Raw genomic sequence first — 19979 nt, forward strand, 5'->3', positions numbered from 1 at the left:
CTGTCTGACTGCCTATAATATTTTTAATCTAACTTGACTGCCTGCAACATTCCCCCTTCTTGTTTTTTTTGGTGGAACTGGGGATTGAATTCAGGCCCTTGCACTTGCCAGGGAAGCACTTATTCCACTGAGCCATCTCCCTGGCCCCAACATTCCCCCTTCTGAAGAAATAACTTGAACTGCTGTGAAGGGATTTTGGGTGATGACCGCTCTGGCTTCTTCAGGCTGAAAAAGGGTCATAGTTGTTGCTTGGCAGTCAGAGATACTCTCCAGAGGTTCTATCTAAAGGTCCTCAGTAGGCACCAAGTAATTTTATCTTGGGTAGGTGGAATAGCTTTTAAATCTGGAGGATGCAAAGTCAAAGAAAGAAACAAATAATAACATCAACAGGATACAGTAATCATGTAGCAGATCTGGAATGCAATAACCCTTAGAAGTTTGTAATTACAAAAACACTGGTCTGAACATTTTGTAGGTCTATTAGCAGATATCTCTTAAATGTGAGGTTTAATTTTTCATGGCTATTGGATATTGTCTCAAACTGGCCTACTCTTATTTTTCATCAACTCTGTTATTACTGGGGGTACATGAATTGTCAGACCTAGGGAAAGTACTGAGTACTCTGCAGTTCGCAAGTGGAGCTGCTGTCTGGGTAACTACTGACGAATCTGCATAAGCTTTTATTAAATGTTTAACAGGCTTTTTTCTTATATTGGCAGTTAACATGGGTTCCCTCAGGCTGAGAGGGAAGACACACGACCAGCTCAATCTGAAACTTCCTCTGACTCCATCATAAACACTTTTTTCCCTTCTTTATCAGCTTTGGATATTTCTGCTTGAAATGTCCCTACTGTCTGGATCCAGAGAAACATAACCTTTTCCTGTTTCCTGACTGACCCTTTTTCCTGTAGGCTGCTAGTATCCCCATTTTTATTTTTTGTCTATAATTTCATTCTGTATCCTTTTTAGAAACACCTCAACTCAGACACATTTATTCCTGTAAACTCTTTTAACTTCAGCTTGTGTCAGATATCTGGGGTCCACTGAGTAAGGTACAATTTTTGGTTTTTAAGGCCTCCTGCAGGTAGCCCTGCCCAAGGAACATGAAGATAGCTTTCCTCATAATGAGGCAGGAAACCCAGAGAAAGCTCAGATCACCTGGGCTCTATCAGGTGGACAGTTAGTTTAGGTTTAATATGTGTCTCTATAGACAAAATCTGGTGGATCCCAGTGAAAGGAATCTTAATCTAGCATATTTGTTAACAGATTTTACCTGCATGATTACCTGCGTTTTGGTATCTTGTAGGACAGAACAAATATTCTGACAAATTACAGCATGTATAATCAAAGCACAAGCATTTGAGCTAACAGATAAATGTATAAACTTTTGAGGCTAGCAATCATAACCCACTTGTTTTTAGACCCCCTTTACTTTTGGAGTCTGACAGTTTGCTATAAGTCCCTCTGGCTATACTTATAACTATCTCTAAATTTTGAGAACATATAAAAACCAGATTAATACCTTATTGTTACTGTCAATGCTTTTAAGTAATTTAAGTATAGTTTGGCATGTTTTTCTAGTTACACCTGTATTTACTATCAGTTACATCAAAAATCAACCAGGCTAACTAAATATCATGAAAGACACAATATTCAGTCAGATCAAACCAGCGTCCCATTTAATTTTGGATATGAACCCCTATTGTAAGCAAGGGGCACTATAGAGGGATTTATCCTTTTAACACTGGCTCTGAGTTTTATGTTCTAAAGACAAGGCCTGGCTCTATCTATAGGCCCAAAGCTATTGGACACTGTGTAGCCAGTGTCTCTAGAATTTTTGCACTGACAGGATGTTATCTGTCCTTGGGAACCTGTTTTAACTAGTGAAATACCTTTTTAAGTCTTACACATGAATAATAATATATCACTTTTGTAAAAGCTAGTCTTAGCATCATCTTGATTAGTAAGCAACCTCAACATATATTGTAGTATCTTTTTTACGGTTGAAGCAATATATCTTCTAAAGTTTGTTTCTGTTGAGGTACGATGACTAGAAGGAAAATCAGGGCTGTAGAAAGACAAAGAGACCTGTGCCAATATCCAGCAATGGGCTGGTTTTTTTTTTTTTTCCTGTAGTTGTGATTACTCAGGGCTCCTCTGTGGAGATGATGCTTGGGCTCCAGTGGGAGCAGGTAGTTTCTGTTACAGCTAAACCAAGATAGACTGGCTGTCTATACTCTGGTTGTTTAAAATTAACAGTATGACATTTATCTCCAAATGCAACATCAGCTTATAATGCTGCCTGCCTTTTCATAGAAGTCAAAGCTTGGTTTAAGATTAACATTATACCTTTTTAATCTAATTTATGTCTGAATAAATCCTCTGAAGACATCAATGTACTTATCAGGGTCATCTAAAGACTTTCAAGATCTGACATTATCTGTTTTAGGCCACAGAGTAAAGGCACATAAACCCTGGAAGTTCTACACTCAAACTGTCTTTTAATTTTTTTTTTTTAAAGATATTATCCCTGCATAAACTCAGCTAAGGATGGGTGTAGTTTTGTAGGGGCTTGGTTTAGAAGCCCACCCTTTTGAAAGGCAAATAGAGGAAAACCTTACTTTTAGTAATGGTGGGCGAGGCTGTGATTAAGGCTATCTTATCCTTAGGCTTCCAAGGTCAGGGAGTAGCAACCTTAGGCATTTGAACTGCCTGGTTCTCCTGTAGCCCACACCTGTATTTTAATACTAGAATGACTTTCTTAAGGCAAACAAAATCTGAACATAAGACTGTTAGTCTGGTGACAGGAGTCTTAAGAAGGAAGCACAACCATTGCACAAAAAGGTTAATTTATCTAATCACCTAGGCAAATATTTTTAGGAATTAAGATTTAACCTTGAAGCTCACAGGTGAAACTTATTATCATTTAGCATCACATTTTACATATTGGTAAAAACACAATATTTTTTGTGGCAAACATCTTATTCTTAGCTCACAGGTAAAGCAGATGTAAGATTCCCCTGATAACCACTATTGCAAGCTGTGTCAGCCTTATTTCTGAAAGAGTGAATCATTAACTTGTTTTACTGAAAAGCTCAGGTAGAATTCCTAGTTTACTAGCAGAGAGAAAAAGTACAATAGGTAAGTGGAGAGCTTTCAGTGGTCAGGAGTCAGTTTCCACTAAGGAAAGGAGGATCATTCTGTGTCTGAACTGCACAGCGAGGCCCTGTATCAAATACATAAATACATTTTTTTTTTTTAAAAGAAAGACTCACAGACTGATTTAACATCCCCAAATTCTATGGCATCTGCAAACTTTTAATGAAATGATTTTGAACCCATAGCAGGAAACAAGGGAAAGGGAATTTGGCAAGTTAATTTATTTCAGATAAACTGGAAGAGGGTCACAAGGCCTAAATCCTTGGTTAGGCCTATCATATGTACAATCTCCCCTCCTCCCCCTACACATCTTTCTTCGTGAGAGGGTGGTATTTTTTCTTTTTGTTTTTTAGAGACAGGGTTTCACTGTGCAGTTTAGGCTGGCCTTGAACTCCAAGTCATCCTCTTGACTCTGTCTCTTGAGTGCTGGGATCATAGGTGTGCATCCCCCCCCCCCCAAGAGCTGGTTTTTATAGCTAGAGTTGATAGCAAAAGGGCTTAAGAAAGGGACTTTATCTGGAACTAACACACGTCTGACCTGTTGAAGGGATGCAGGGAGAAATATAAGCCACAGATAGAAACTCAGCAGTTACAGGCAGAGTTATCAGAAATGCAAGCATTACAATTTTTCTGTTGACAATATATATACTCCTCATAAGGACATCACCAAAGATAAATACATTCTGAGGGGAGAGATAGGCAGGGAGGGGAGGTCTAGATACACTGCCTAGGCTTGCCTCAAAAGAGATCCTTCTGTCTCAGTGTCAGTTGAAGACCTCAGAGGGGTTGATCGCTGCGTGAATGCTCACGCAGACCTGGCACTCTATGTCTCCTGTCCTGTCTCTTGGTAGGACAAGCTCTTTCTGATGTTCTCTTAAGAATCTCACAGGCTACCAATCTATGACTCCTAAATACAATCTTTAATTTTTGTTTGCACTGTAACTTGTTTACTTACCTAAGCCTTCTAAGTGTCCTGGTTTATTTGAATTACCTACAAAATCCTTACACGTTTCACCCATGCCACTCCTTGTTGTGTTCAGCTTTCCTAACACAATTGAATAGCAGAATATTTCTGCGAAAAATTAAAGCAACGAGGCAGATGTGCATCGTACTTAGCAATGGAATTTCCTCAGGCTGTTGGAGTCCAAATCCAGGACTGAGTTACATAGTAGCTCTGTCCTATAGGACAGGGAAATACTTTTATAATTATTTGAGTAGTGATTCTTTTATACTGAGTGTCACTTCCAGGGATCACTGATACTCATATGGGTTCACGTTAAGAAAAACCCCTTCATGTTAGTAAAAAATTAAGGACAAAATTAACTATCATTATTGTTTTTTTTTTTTTTTATATGTTACTGAACTAGGATTTTTTTGAAATTCTTATTTCCAGCCAATGATGAGACAGGGACAGAGGCATATGAATGTTTCTTCCTTTGTACATTATTAAGTGGCTGAATACCCCAGCCTTAGATGATGCTGAAAGCCCGTCTGAACATGCAGACTGTGATGCAAAAATAGATTTCACTATTCACACAGGAATTACTGATTACTTCATTTCCAAATCATGTTTTTGCACCCTTCAGACCACCCTATCCTTCTGTATTCCATACATATCTCTAAATCCCATCCTTGGAGTCGAGTAGGTGGATTTGAACCTGAGCTCTCATACCATCAGGTTTGATTCCTTTGGAAAGAGACTTTTTCTTTTTGCAAAACTCCTATCATTGATTGGCTACATATTGCACTGTGAGCAGAACCGCCCAGCTCAGGTAATAGGCTAGTTTCTATGATTGCCGCCAAGAGGCCTGGTCTATCCACTCAGCTCTTCATCGGGGGAGGGAGGAGTCTTAGGCTTATCTCACAACTAGAACTTTAGAATATTTTCCATTCACTTCCCTTGCTGCCCCTCCAACCCAGAAGTGGAATACCCCTGATGGCCCACAGTTTTGGATGGTCACTGAAGGGCGCTAGCTGGAAGCATAGTAGCCTGCTATGTCCCTTAATCACTATGGCTTGAAAATCCACAGCAGCTTCATTCTGTGTCCCCATAAGACTATCGGTCTGTTCAAGATAACTGTCTTAGACTCACAGCTGGCTGCAAGGATAAATTACGAACAGTACCTAAGATTAAAAAGATATGCTTCTCCCAGACTGTTTACTGGGCTGCTCTGTTTTCTTCCTTACAATCATATCTAGCGTTTCTCAGAGATGCCCACAACTTTATACTTCTGTTTCTTGGAGAGGAAAGGTTTGATTTACTATGACAGATTTATTTACCTTCTTATAGCATCTTTCCAGTCCCATATTTCTAGCAAATAACCCATTCTCATTACATTATGTACCACTTTCCAATGAATACTTTTGTTTTTGCTTTTTGTTTCTAAGACAGAGTCTTGCTGTATAGTTTAGGCTGCCCTGAACTAATTATAGAGCACATGCTGGATTCAAACTTGTGGCAGTCCTCTTGCCTCAGCCTCCCCAGTGCTGGGTTTGCACCACACCTAGCTTCAGCAGATATTTTTCTAAGACTCCTGTAAAGTCATTACACCATTAAAGATGATTTATATAATTTCAGAACTTTAATTTTCCATTTCAAGAACTAAATGAAAATCCATACATTGAGTTACTTTACAACTCAGGACAGCTATGCCAACTCAAAGTGATTGTTTGGGAAGGTTGTTGTAGGACTGCCAAAACAGACATGAGTATTTTATTTTATTTTTTTTTTAGACATGAGTATTTTAAATCCAATGTAACACTTATTTTTTGATGAACTCTTAATGGTAAGGTAGCTCCTTAATGCAGGAAGTGGATCCTTACATAAAAAAAAAATATATTAGTACATGATTGCAATATGTAATGGTTACATCTATTGTGGGGAATCGGTGTCTTTAATACATCTCAATTCTTTTTCTTTCCTCCTCTATCAGATTATCTTATAGATCCTAATAAAGTTAATCATAATATATGCAGACTAACAGCCACATTAATAGGCCAAAATCCATATAAAACACAAAACACCATTGTATTACGAGAAAGAACATTTTAGGTATGCTGTGCATGCTGGATTACAGTACCTTCTGTCTGTTTTCCTCTGATTTGTGTTATTTTTCCACTTTATATATATTTTGAGTTTCTCATATAAAAGAAATATTAAACTTATGTATATTTTCAGTTTCTCATATAAAAGAAATGATATTAAAATTAAGTTTTGTGTCTAACATTTGCTTCACTTAATATTTTGCTTTCTTTCTTTTTTTTTCCCTGTATTTTAGGGAGAGGTCTACAGGGTGTTCAGGGTCTCACTATTAGATCAGATTCGTAGTGATTCCCTGTTTACAGCCTCCCAAGTGTTGGAATTACAGGGGCTATACCATGCCCAGTCTCAACTGCTGTCTCAGCTGGCCCGGGGGATTGGGGCGCGTACAGGTCTGGGGATCCAACCCTGGCCCCTGCAACTGCTTGCAGGTGCTTTAATCCACTGAGCTATTTGACTGCCCTCCCCCTTTTAAAAAAAATATTATGCTTTCAATGATCATCCATTTTCCTACAAATGACACCTTTATCCTTCTTTATGGCAGAATAGTACTCCATGATGCTTCAACACATTTTCTTCGTGCATTCATTCGTTAATGGACATTTAGGCTGCTTCCTAGGTTTACGTGTTATAAACTGTGTTGCTGTTTAAATACGGTTATGGCAAACATCACTGCGGCATTAGCATTATCATTATTTTTGTTAACTTTTCTGGGATAATACCCAGAAGAGGAATAGCTGAGTCAAATGGAATTCCTAGTTTCAGGTTTTGGGGAATCTTCATACTGATTTTCATAGTGGTTATACCAACTTAGATTCCCACCAAGAGTGTGGAAGGGTTCCTTCTCCCAGATCGGCAGCCTCTCCAGCACTTGTTACCTGTTGGTTCTTGATAGACACTCTTTCTGGAGTGAAATGGAATCTCAGTGTTGTTTATTTGTGTTAGTGGAGTGGCCAGCGATCTTGAACATATTTTCATGTATTTATTAGCCTTTTCTAGTTCTTCACATGCCCAGTTTTGGGTTGGATCTTTAAATTTGGCCGGGATGGGGGTGAGGCTGCTTGTTTTGAGTTCTTTATATATTCTAGTTATCAGGGGTGAGTCTGAGGAGTAGCTGGCAAAAGTTTTTCCAGTTCTGCAGATGGTTTTCTTTGCTATGAAGGCTTAATGTGTGATCCTCTCCCTGGTCCTCAGTATTTTGTGTTCTGGGTATAAAATGAATGCAGTGAAGTCATACAGGCCAGTCAAAAGCATACCTAGAGCTTTCTCAACCTCATTCCTTCAAATGAGAAGGCAAGCTGCGAAGGCATCTGCTTCGAGTGGGAGTTTGGAAAGCATTTTACGATCCTAAGTTTTTTCTGGGCTTTAGGGAACTACGGTGGTTATGATGCTGCTTATTGACAAGTCTCTTTGGGGATGCTTTGCAACGTCAGTGGTCTTGCTCTCACCTAAGAACCTAAATCAGGTTTCAGCTCAAGGCTTTTGAAAAACATTCCCTTCTGCTACTGAGAGGTTATAACGCCCAGGAATGTCAAGTACTGCGGAGCAATAGGAGAGCCAGGGACTGTACAAGGGTATGTGCACAATGTAAACTTTTAAGTGGGTTGAGCTGTGTAGATCACACCAGACCTACGTATGTTTAATAATTGAGAAAACATTTTCAAACAGCTGTTGAGCAGGTAAGGCAGTGTTCTCCTGCAATGCCAACACTTGGGAAGCTGAGGCAGGAGAACCTCTGGGTGGGAGTTTGAAACGAGCCTGGGCTACAAAGTGAGCGAAGGCCAGCCTGCATGGCATAATGACACCTGGCTCAAAAACACAAAAACAAAAAAATAAAAAAGACTTTTCTCAAGGCTGGTTATTTTTTTCATCTAGTTAACTAAAAACCACAGCAACAATTAGTATTAAAGCTCTTGAGATTTGTGGGTGACTCTGAAAACAGCCTTTGCATTGTAGACAGCAGCCTGATGCGCTCTTAGAGCTGGTGTACTTGGTAACAGCCTTGGTGCCCTCAGACACAGCGTGCTTGGCCAGCTCCCCGGGCAGCATCAGCCACACAACCGACTGGATCTCCCAAGAGGTGATGGTGGATCGCTTGTTGTAGTGCGCCAGGTGCGACGCCTTGCCCGCGATGCGCTCGAAGATGTCATTGACGAACGAGTTCATGATGCCCATGGCCTTGGACGAGATGCCCGTGTCAGGGTGCACCTGCTTCAGCACCTTGTACACATAAATGGAATAGCTCTCCTTGCGACTGCGCTTGCGCTTCTTGCCATCTTTCTTCTGCGCCTTGGTCACCGCCTTCTTGGAGCCCTTCTTGGGGGCCTGAGCAGATTTTGCTGGCTCTGGCATGATTCTACACAAGAGAAAGAAAATGGAAATGAAGAAAATGACCTAGGCCTGACATTGTAGGGTTCTTATGCAAATAAGGTGAAAAGTTCTTGCAACCCTGATTGCACCATATTAGTCAATGGAAGGTTGTCATGCAAATATTAATTTCAACCCTCTTGTTAATTGGCCATTTATGTGGACTACCCTTACTCTTTTTGTAAAGCATTAGGAAAAAAAAAGTTACTTTTTTTGTTTTAAAAGTATTATGTTCACCTTTGTATGCACTATCTCCATAGAACCTTATATCACGGGAAAAAGAGTAATATAATTTATGACTCTCTTTATGGCAAGTGAGTTTTTTTCTTGTAAAATACCTGTTAACTTTTACAAACAAAAACTAGAAGTTAATTTTCCCCAAAATTATTTATACCATCGGCAAAATTCGTAATTAGTTTGATCAATGTAGGCACTATCCTTAAAGCTTTTTAAAAGAATTATGGAGTTAGGACATCTTAACACCTGTTAGACTTTTATGTTGCATATTAAAAAGTACCCGGAAGTGATACCAATGATTGTTGGAAAGAGTTAAAAAAAATTCTCCTACTATAGTTGGGAAAGACAACTTTCTAGTTATATTGTAGTGAAAATAGAAATATATTGCTAAGCTGGAAAAATGAGTCAAACGTACTTTCAGAAACTTCCCAGATACTGCGGAACGGTCATTTCCGCGCTTTCCTATTGACTTTTAAATATGTGGTTTGAGACACAGACAGTTGTACAATTATATAAGAAAGACCGTAATTGGAAGACAGGATATACACAAGAACGTTGTGATAGGTCGGCATTTTTAAATTGAAACTTGTTAGCCAATCGCAATTCTGATGGTGTTCTTTAACTCACTGGCGCGAAATTTGAGAACCTTGACCAATCAGCAGGACTTTGCCATTATAAATACAAGCAAAGACAAGTACCTCTCACTGTTTTTGTTGCCATGGCTCGCACTAAGCAGACAGCGCGCAAGTCCACCGGCGGCAAGGCCCCGCGCAAGCAGCTGGCCACCAAGGCCGCCCGCAAGAGCGCGCCGGCCACCGGCGGCGTGAAGAAGCCGCACCGCTACCGGCCGGGCACCGTGGCGCTGCGCGAGATCCGGCGCTACCAGAAGTCCACCGAGCTGCTGATCCGCAAGCTGCCGTTCCAACGGCTGGTGCGCGAGATCGCGCAGGACTTCAAGACCGACCTGCGCTTCCAGAGCTCGGCCGTCATGGCGCTGCAGGAGGCTTCCGAGGCCTACCTGGTGGGGCTGTTCGAGGACACCAACCTGTGCGCCATCCACGCCAAACGGGTCACCATCATGCCTAAGGACATCCAGCTGGCGCGCCGCATCCGCGGGGAGAGGGCTTAGATGAGTACACCAATTGACCATGAACCCAAAGGCTCTTTTCAGAGCCACCTACAATTTTCTTTAAAGGTGCTGTTCTGACTTTATCTCTAGCAACCTTGTGTGGGAATGTTCGCCGGCTGTAGGCACATTTTACATTGCCTGTGAGCATGCTTGCCTGGTTTGGGCCGTCGTGACGGGGCTTTCTAATGTCTAGGTGTCCCCTAAGCATGAAATATGAGATAATGCAGTGAACACTGCTAATCTGATTTTAGGGCTCCTCTGCGGTGCTTAGTAATAAGGAGGTACCTAAAATGGTGTGTGTGCTGTGTGCTTTCGGTTTGTACAGATTACCCGTGCTCTCGCAGAAGCGTTTGTAGTATGGTCTGACACGGGCTACAATATTGAAGTATTTCATTACCCACTAATCTGATAGGCGCTTTTCTGAGGCTTGTCGAAAAATTCTATTTGGTTACAAATATCTTTGTCCACGTTCTGTTCCGCGCTTCCGATGTTTTGTGCGAACATAATCCTTAAAAATAGTGAATTTTAACGTTATTTTGCTCACTGTTCTTTTAAATTAAAAGATTTTAAACTCGAAATAAGAGCAGCTGCTTATCAATTCCAAGCTAAACCTGGTTTTTACACACCTATATTGCAATGAGAAGGTACGGTTTTTATTGGCATTTGGCCAAGCTAAGCAGCATCAAGGACCCATATATATGCGGATGAAAATAATAAAAGCATAACCACTTAGCAATCAGCACAATTTCTTCTGTGTACAAACTATCACTTTTGTTTAGAAGCTTTAAAAGCTCTCGTGATCTGCCTATCACAATATTTTAGGCGCCACAACCATCAATGGAAGGGCGGGACCCAACGAACTTTCCCGCCTTTTCCTGTGTCAGTCTTCAAATAGGTCCGATACTTTGTTTTATGAGCAGATGCAACTCGTTCAGACTAGCAAGTCTAACGTGAGCTGCTAGTGAAAAGCGGTCTTGAGTAGCTCACTATGTCCGGACGCGGTAAGGGAGGCAAAGGCCTTGGCAAGGGCGGCGCCAAGCGGCACCGCAAGGTGCTGCGCGACAACATCCAGGGCATTACCAAGCCCGCCATCCGCCGCCTGGCCCGGCGTGGCGGCGTCAAGCGCATCTCCGGACTCATCTACGAGGAGACGCGCGGGGTGCTCAAGGTCTTCCTGGAGAACGTCATCCGTGACGCCGTCACCTACACGGAGCACGCCAAGCGCAAGACGGTCACTGCTATGGACGTGGTCTACGCGCTCAAGCGCCAGGGGCGCACGCTGTATGGCTTTGGAGGCTGATGGATTTTAGAACCACCTATATCTAAAGGCCCTTTTTAGGGCCACTCCCTTTTTCTTTGAAGGAGCCGAAACATTTAATGTTTTGAAATTCAGAGTTCCATGGTATTCTGTACCGTCTTGAGTGTTAGTAAACATACACCCAGAACTCTGTGGGAGGGTTTCCGCGTGTCCTTCCTTGCAGTCCTTCCGTGTCTATAATAAAAGTCTCTTAACTGTTTGTGGGGCTGGTGAGATGGCTCAGTGGTCTAAAGAACCTACTTGGAACAAGTTCAGCAAAGGGACCACGGTTCGATTCCCCCAGCACCACATGCCAGCCAGCCCCGCCCCCTGGTGGGCTGAGCTGGCCACACACACACACACACACACACACACATAAATAAAATTAAGGAAAAAAAAAAAAAAAAAGAACTGTTTGTGGAAGCCCGTTCAGAGGAGTGTAAATAAGTGGGCCACGCATTGTGGTGAAAGGGCATGGGTTCTTAAATTCGTGGGCTGGCTAAAGTTGATCAAAGTTTAAACAGCTTATTGCTTTTAACTAAATCGTGTTGGAATTGCCAACAGATCAGTTAGATATTTGGTGGTAAAGCTACCTGTGCACTCCTTTTAAACTTTTATCTTGTGTAAAGTATATTTATGGAGGGGTGGTTGCACTTTTGCCACTTACTGAAATAATAGCTTGTGCAAATGTGGTTAATGGATAAAGTCTTGCTGAAATATATACCGTTAATTGCAGAGTCAAATGTTTCTGTATATTCTGGAGACAGCATGTGACTGTGATTCAGGCCCACTTAGCACTTGCAGCCTGGCTTTCCTCTGGTGGGGATCCTCCTGTCTTGTGCATGCTGGAATTACAGGTGTTTCTTCTGTCTGCCTCTTTCAGTGCTGGAATTACAGGTGTGACTCGAATCATTTTTGCAGGAGATGAAGGGGCCCTTGTGTTAGCTATGTCAATATATTTATCATAACAAAAAAATTTGCTCCTGATTTTGTACTTCTGGGTGTATATTTACAATTAAAAACCATTTTGACAGAGCTGTAATTGGAGCTTAATTATACTTCAATTTCTTTTCTGAGTACAAGGATTATAGAGCCAGTTAAAACACCAAGAAAGGTTAAAAAAAAATCCAGAGACTGACTTATATATGATTATCTTTTCAGTGTTTTTTTTTTTGGTGTGTGTGTTCTACTGAGGATTGAACTTAGGTTTTTCGAACTGAGCTACATACCTAGTGTTTTATGCTTTAAAATACAAATGTTAACTCTAGGAATTACTGCATTTTGTCTCTTAGAAAAAAGAAAAACTCACATAAAAGACACTTGTCAGAATTGGAAGGTGGACCAGATGCTAAGCTATCTTAAGGACTTTTAATTTTCATGATTTCATATGGTAAAATTATGAAAATTTCTTCTTATAGAGGTTATATGTTGAAGTATTTCAGAGTTAAGTTTCATGATGAACTATTTGAGATTTCCATGTAGATAAAGAGAAACGCTACTATTGTGTCTAGGAGCTAGATGATCAACAAAATAGACTTTAATCTTTTGTTGAATTTTTTATAATAGTTTATTAAAAAGAAACCTCACAGACGACAGCGTGTATCAGAGAATCAGTAGCATCACGAGAGAGGCCCTTTATATAGGATGATTTCAAAGACCTATATTTCTGCAGAGAGGAGATGGAAGTAACAGGACGCTGCACCCTGGTTCATGTCATACATATGCATATTATTCCACCTGCTCCTTAATCAAAAACTAGTCAGAGTGAAGGATTGTGGGGACAGAATAGTTGAGACAATGTTGGCCAATTTACAAAGGTCAGTAAGTAGTGTAGTGCAGTGTAGAGTGGAAACATTGGGAAGCATGAGTCAGGTGTGGTGTTTGGCTGTGGAAGAAGGACCTCATAAATGGAACAGTTCAGAACATGACGTACTGTGCATGCTAGCAGGGTGTGACATGAGGAAGGAGTGGTACCTTGAATAGTAGCAAAGACAAATGAGTCACAGATTAAGTTATTACCTTTAGTGGGGTAACATACCCCACTCTTCACAGACCCTGAGAAAGAGAGGAGGTAGGGGAAGGAGACCAGCATGTTTTCCTAAGCTAACCCCAAGTAGTTGCCTTCCTCAAATGTTGGAATTGTCAGGGCCAGAAAAAATACTATCTTTTTCACTTTCAGAATCTTACTTTGTTATAGTTTTTTTCCTCTTTTTTGAAACTGAGGATTGAACTCAGGCCTTTACACTTGCTAGGCAAGCACTTGCTCTACTGAGCTATCTCCCCGGTCCCCTAAGTTATTTTTGTATTTTTTAATAGTTTCTTCCCATATAGTTTTCAAGCTCTGTTGGAAATGGAGTTAATTTCATCCACGTGTCATAGATTTAAATGTAATTTTTTAAAAAATTTAGAATTGTAGACACAGACAGCTGTCAAATCCTGAAGCCACACAGGAGAGATGATGTGCTTTATTTAAGACCATCTTTTGATTTAGGACTGAAAGTTTCCATTTTTTTCCTTCTAAATATCTGTTGAACTAGTAACTATCCATTTACTGGCTAATTATGGTTAGCTTCAATCAGACTAGCAATTAAAAAATTGTATTTCTCCAAATCTTATGGTTTTTGTTCTTACCTGCTATGCTAATCTGATACTATCTATTGGTCAAATACATGACCATAATCTAACATTGCTGATAGGAGTGTTTCATAAAAAAGGCAGTTGAAGGCTGGCCAGATAGCTCAGCAGATTACAGCACCTGTTTAGCCAGGGCAGCAACCAGGATTCTATCCCTACCTGTTGTGTTGGCCTCACTCCTGAGAAGACCACTGAGACTGGGCATGGTGGCCAGCGCCTATAATCCCAGAATCTGGGAGGCTGAAAACAAGAAGGTCAGTACGAATCCAATCTGTGTAGTGAGACCCTGTAGATCCTGCACTAAAACCAAAAAAAAAAAAAAAAAAAAAAAAAAAAAAAAAAAAAAAAAAAAAAAAGTCCGGGGGAGTTTGGTCTCTGCTTTCTTTTAGTATTACTTCATCTCTGTTTATGCTCTGTGTGTTACTGTGTGCTAGGTGCTGTGCTAGGTGCTGGTCTTGCAATAACAAACTAGAAAGCGATCAGCCCACAGAGTCATTGTTGAAGTGGAGAGAAAAGAGATGCTTAGAGGTGGTTGTTTCGTAGAAGTTTATTTGTGTAGAGAAAATAAACAACTCGTGAGTGACTGGAGAGTGGGCTGTCCTAGAATAGGGTAGTCAGGGCACAAGGAGTTGGCATTAGATGCAAGATCTGAAGTTTGATATGGACTCAGGGCAAGGGTGTTTTAGGATATAGACCTGTGAAAAGAAAATCTCAGGGTGAGAAAACTGTTTCTGTGCTTTTTAAACATTTTTTTAAACCATCCCACACCCCGTGCTCTTTTTTAGGTTTACAGTCAGTCACTACATTGCCTAGGCTGGGTTTGCTTTTAATGTATTACTCATAGAGATCCTCCTGTTTTCAGCCTCCCAAACGCTGGGATTATAGGAGCGTGCCACCCTCCATGCCTGGTCTCAATTGCTGTCACAGTGTGCCCCGGGGTGGGGCTGGCATGACTGGGCTCAAACCTGGTCCCTGTGTCTACTTAAGCAGGTACTTTAATTCGCTGAGCTATCTGGCCGGCCCTGCCTAGGATGGGCTTGAATTTGTGATCTTCCTGTTTAAATTTTCCACAGTGTTGAGATTATTAGCATGTGCTACCATACACAGCTGTCCAAATTCCTAATTGAATTAAATCTGAAATACCCTGTTACCAGAAGGCAACATTCAAATTCTGCAGTGTAGAACACAGGCATCTTTTTTTTGGGGGGGTAGGGGGTGGGGGGTGGGGGGTAGGGGGGTGAATATGCTCCTTACAGAGCCTGGAGAGACTTTTATTAACACAGCTGTTAAGCAAGTATAAGCCCTTAAAATACACAATCCTCTACCAAAAAATAGTTGCAACATTTGTAAAAGAAGCCTTTAAATGCTTAAATTACAAGATATATTTGAGGATATATTGAAATGGGAAGGGGACTAAGAAATGGAGAGAGGTGGGGAATGGACTCAAAAACAAGGAGTGTTGTGCACAATACCAACTTCCCCAATTATGATGTAATTGTGATGTGCTAATAAAAGATGTGCAAATAAAAATGAAAACATTGAATATATAGCAGTAGCCTTGCAAGGTTATATACATTCACGCTTCTCTGCTCTCTTGTATTCTAAATTCTGATGAGGTCTTTTACATGTTTTATAGGTTATTGAATTTTAGTCTATGTATGAAAGACAGAATTTTAGTACTAAAGCCTTGGTGAGTTTGGTCTATTCCTTAACCTGGGAATTTCACAAGTTTAAAATGCAAATGTGTGGCCTAATATTTTTCAAATTTTTTGTTCTGCAAGTTTCAGGTGAGAGTACAATGAATGTACAAACATTGTAAAGAGTACAGAAGAGGTGCCAAATGCTTTTGTAGGTCCTGAGGATACAGTAAGGAAGGTACTGTATGAGCGAGACATCAAAAATTTTTGAGGAGACAACCATTAAAAATCATCAATTGTTCTAAGTGTTCAAAAGCTTCAGTCAGAAAACCCTGTGCCTACATAACATGGTGGCCTGTGCTTTGTGTAGCATAAGAGGGGACCTTGAGTAGTGACCGTACCTGAGGGAACCACGTAAAGTTCTAAAAGATCTTCCTGCAGACCCTTTCAAAGGATTTAAGGGCTACTTGAGGAAGAAACTGGACTCAAAGGATTACTATTGGAAGTTGCATTTGTGACAAGTTAGTACATTCTACTTGACAATCCACAATTCAGGACAAGGTTGTGGAACCAGGCAGGTGTCAGAGAAGATACAGAATCTGAGGTGCTGTTCTGCAAGTATTGGGACAACCAATGAAGCTTATTTCTGCACTTGGGAGTTTATTTTGGCACACAGAAGAGGACGTCTGTAAATGGCTCACATCTCTGGTGGCAGTGGAAAGAGCAACACGTGGTTAGAATTTAGGTGGTATTTAAGGGTATCTGTGGCTGGTTATAATAAAGCATTGGTAGGGCAACTGTTAAGGGATGAGAAGGCTGATATATTCCCTTCTACTGAGCCTGGATGTCTCATTATTTAACACATTCCAGGTGTAAAGACATACACAGGATCTCTGAAGTTAGTGCCACAATAAATCATTGCAAAAATCGAAGGACTGCAACCCAGAAATGCAAACTTAAAAGTTAGTAAGAGGGCCGGGTAGATGGCTCAGTAGAATAAGTGCTTCCCTGGCAAGCCCAAGGACCTGAGTTCAATCCCCGGTTCCGGAAAAAAAAAAAAAAAGTAATAAAAATAAATTAATAAAAAATAAATAAATAAATTAGAGGATGGGGCCAAGTCAGAAAAAGACCTGCAACTTGAAAATGCTAAAAGGAATAACAGACAAAATCATGTGAAAAATTAAATGCTTGTTGCATTTGATAGTATAGTCACTGGCAATGGCAGCAGGAATATTTTCAGTGAGTCGTTGTTTAAAGTTATATAAGCACAGTGATGCAGAAGCGCAGCAACTGAATTATCTAAGCCTTAAATGTTTGAGAAAATGGGGAGTAAGAGTAATGAGAGGTCTCCATTGAATTGGAACACCTCAGATATATGTACTTACAAGTGGAGCGTGGATGTGGCTAGTTGCATGTGTACGCAACTTAAATGCTCTAAGTGCAAGGGAATTTGCTATTTAGTGACAGGTGTTCCCACTTGTGCTCCAGTCATCTTAATGGCTGCTTCTTCCGTCTGACAAATGCGAAAGGGTTTCATGCCAACCACAAAATGGCGAACGAAGGACCTTCATTATATCAAGTGTTCAGGAAGAAAACCAATTTTTTCCAAATGCACAAGTCCTAACTCTGTCCCGGAAGCACAAACTATCCAACTGCGCGTGTTAAAGGCAGCTGCGGTGAGATCCACCTATGCGTATTAAAACTCCTACCATACGGTTCTTAAAAACGGCTTTAAGTTGTCAAGTATTAGCTCAAACCGTCCTGTTCTGAAAGACTGGTTTTAGACAAACAGCGGAGAGCGAGAGTAAACATTTATGTTTTCTAAGCAGCTTCTACGTCTCCAGGGGCGTGGAGGGCCAGGAAGGCTTTGTTTAGTTTGCACAAAGCGCCATATTCGCTTGGGGACGCAGGAAACGCCTAAGATTTTTCAATACCATTTTTAAACAATCTGCAAACTTCATAGACTTCTACACCTGCGTTTTACCTACATTGCTCTAAATAAAAAATCTGATAGTTATGAGGTTTTAGTACACAAGTGATCTACAGGAATTACCTTCGCAAGGCAGTGCCTCAGCTCTTTACACGATTGAATGGTGGCCCTGAAAAGGGCCTTTGTTGAAATTGATTCCACGGTCCAACTCCAGCTTAACCTCCGAAGCCGTAGAGCGTGCGTCCCTGGCGCTTGAGCGCGTAGACCACGTCCATGGCGGTGACCGTCTTGCGCTTGGCGTGCTCTGTGTAGGTGACGGCGTCGCGGATGACGTTCTCCAGGAAGACCTTGAGCACCCCGCGCGTCTCCTCGTAGATGAGACCGGAAATGCGCTTGACGCCGCCGCGCCGGGCCAGGCGGCGGATGGCGGGCTTGGTGATGCCCTGGATGTTGTCGCGCAGCACCTTGCGGTGCCGCTTGGCGCCGCCCTTGCCGAGACCTTTACCTCCTTTGCCGCGGCCAGACATGATAGCAAGACACAGACTGTTCAACTCCAGTGACTCCCAAGTGCGCAGCAGCTCCTTATATACCCCTCTTGCGGACCTTTTTGGAAACTGCAGCTGCACGGGCGGGAATAAATCTGTGTTCCCGCCTCCCTACCCTAGTGGCTGTACGTGCAGTTGCCTAGAGAAGGGAAAAGGGCGGAGTCGGGAGGGGCGTGTGACTCAAGCTGTCGCTCTTTGTCTTTGTGCTGAGCTCCTGGTTCCTGTCTTCTAGAATGATGCTGATTAGAGTCTAGCAACTAGTGCGCCTAACGCTCCTACTTAGTCTTATAATTTGCAGAGGAAGGCTGTTGCCATTCGTTCGTCTATGAGATGCCCAAACAACGTTAAGTTTTCAGTGAGAATATTCTTTAAATATATGAGGTTGGTCCTGGTGGTTCACTCTTGTAATCTCAGCACTGGGGAAACTGAGGCAAGAGAAGCCCTCCAAATTTTAGGCCAGCCTGGGCTACAGTGTGAGTTCAAAGCAAGCCTGAACTTCATAGGAAGATTTCTTTCAGAAAGAAAAAAAAATGTATACAACAAAATTGTAAGGACTATCCTTAATTTTACAACCTTCTTACCACAAATATTTGTTTTATAAGGGTATGTATACATATTTTTTTCAGTTCTTTTGGTCGAGGTGTATAAAGGGGAGCCCATGTGAAATTTTCCATTTTCTTCACAATTTTAAGCAAACTATCTACCTTCTACATTTGAAGAAAAACCCAGGTCTGAAGATTTAACTCTTAGCAAGTGGTATTGCTGGGCTTGGCTGATGAGCTCTGTGCTGTTGCCACCTATCAATTCTTTATCAGTAGAATGTTAGTAAGTACATCAAGCTGAATAACAGCTTCAAATTCACAGAATTAACCAAAATAGCACTAAAATCATTCTGTGTAATATCTCAGTACAAAAGTAATAATTATTGCTCTGTACTCAAAACATAATTTGATATCCTTAGCCAAATTCCAGCATTTACACATTGAAAACTTTCATATTCAGGCATACTAGAAGTTAAGTGGTTTTTCTGTTGGTGGTTACCTAACAGGGAGTAAAATTATTCATTTCCTGGGTTTAAACCCTGCCTGGCCCTAGTTACCTGCTGGCTTAGAATGCTTGATCTTCCTTTCTACAAAGTGCCCCCCAAACTTCCTTTCTTCATTCCTTCATTTTGCAATTCAGGGTCTACAACAGTCTAGCCAACAATGGTTTGGGAATACCAGGTTTTCAGTGACAATCACATATTGTCTTTCAGAAAAGTTGAAAGGCAGTAGCAAATTAAGGCTAACACCAAGGATCAGGCATGAAGCCAACACACTTCTGCTGCCTGCGGAGGCTATCATAGCTCAACTGCGTTGCAGTTACTGGGAAACTTATTACACGTAGAAGAAAATTTCACAACTCACAGCAAAAAAATGTTTATTACACAATGTCTTTGAATGGGTGGTATACTCATTTCATTTTGAAAAGAAGTTGTGTTGTTCTGTTTATAGTATGCAGTAGCCATCTGTGCTCATTGAAATTTCAGTTATATAAAATTATATATAAATGTGACTTGAAGCCAAAAGTCATTGAAGCACTCAGTAGCCGTATGTGGGTAGTGGTGACCTATTGGACAATTACTGACAGTTCTGTTGTGCTGCTCTGTGATAAAGGATTTCTCTTGAAGAGCTCATCAGGAGTGGGATGGCCACTTGCTACATGCCTGAGAATGAGGACTTTGGACTATTTCTAATATATAACAGAAATTAGGCAACGTCCAGGTCTGGTACACTTGCAAGTGTACGAGAGATATTAAGTGGACACTGTGAGTTTGAATGCTTAAGTCTCCTTTTCAGGACCCAACAGAGATATAATATGTTTGTGCCTATTGTAGGGCCATCTGATAGGATGTTAATGTTTTCCCATTTGATTCTAAAAAAGTTCTGTCTCCTCTATAGTCCTTCTGTTTTATTTGTTCATTGTGGATAATTATCCTGTGGTTATGTTCTTAAATTTTTGAAG

General features: G+C 41.1%; 3 protein-coding genes across 3 annotated transcripts in view; 1 reads left to right on the forward strand and 2 right to left on the reverse strand.

Moving 5' to 3' along the window:
• Window positions 1-11262, forward strand: part of LOC101574700 — a 42412-nt gene extending 31150 nt beyond the window's left edge. The window contains exon 4 of the mRNA XM_004640105.3: window positions 10915-11262. Coding sequence (XP_004640162.2) covers window positions 10915-11232 — 318 coding nt within the window. The 3' untranslated portion in view covers window positions 11233-11262. The remainder of the gene's footprint in view (window positions 1-10914) is intronic.
• LOC101569664 (histone H2B type 2-E-like) lies at window positions 8075-8551 on the reverse strand. Its single transcript, XM_004640162.1, has one exon. It carries the CDS (start codon window positions 8549-8551, stop codon window positions 8075-8077), a length of 477 nt encoding a protein of 158 aa, XP_004640219.1.
• Window positions 11263-17559: 6297 nt separating the features above from the next.
• Window positions 17560-17974, reverse strand: LOC101575098 (histone H4). Its single transcript, XM_004640106.3, has one exon. The coding sequence runs from the start codon at window positions 17955-17957 to the stop codon at window positions 17646-17648; it is 312 nt and encodes a 103-aa protein (XP_004640163.1). The 5' UTR covers window positions 17958-17974; the 3' UTR covers window positions 17560-17645.
• Between the last annotated feature and the right edge of the window lie 2005 nt (window positions 17975-19979).

This window comes from Octodon degus, unplaced genomic scaffold (genome assembly GCF_000260255.1).
Source record: "Octodon degus isolate 3935 unplaced genomic scaffold, OctDeg1.0 scaffold00119, whole genome shotgun sequence".
Taxonomy (NCBI): domain Eukaryota; kingdom Metazoa; phylum Chordata; class Mammalia; order Rodentia; family Octodontidae; genus Octodon; species Octodon degus.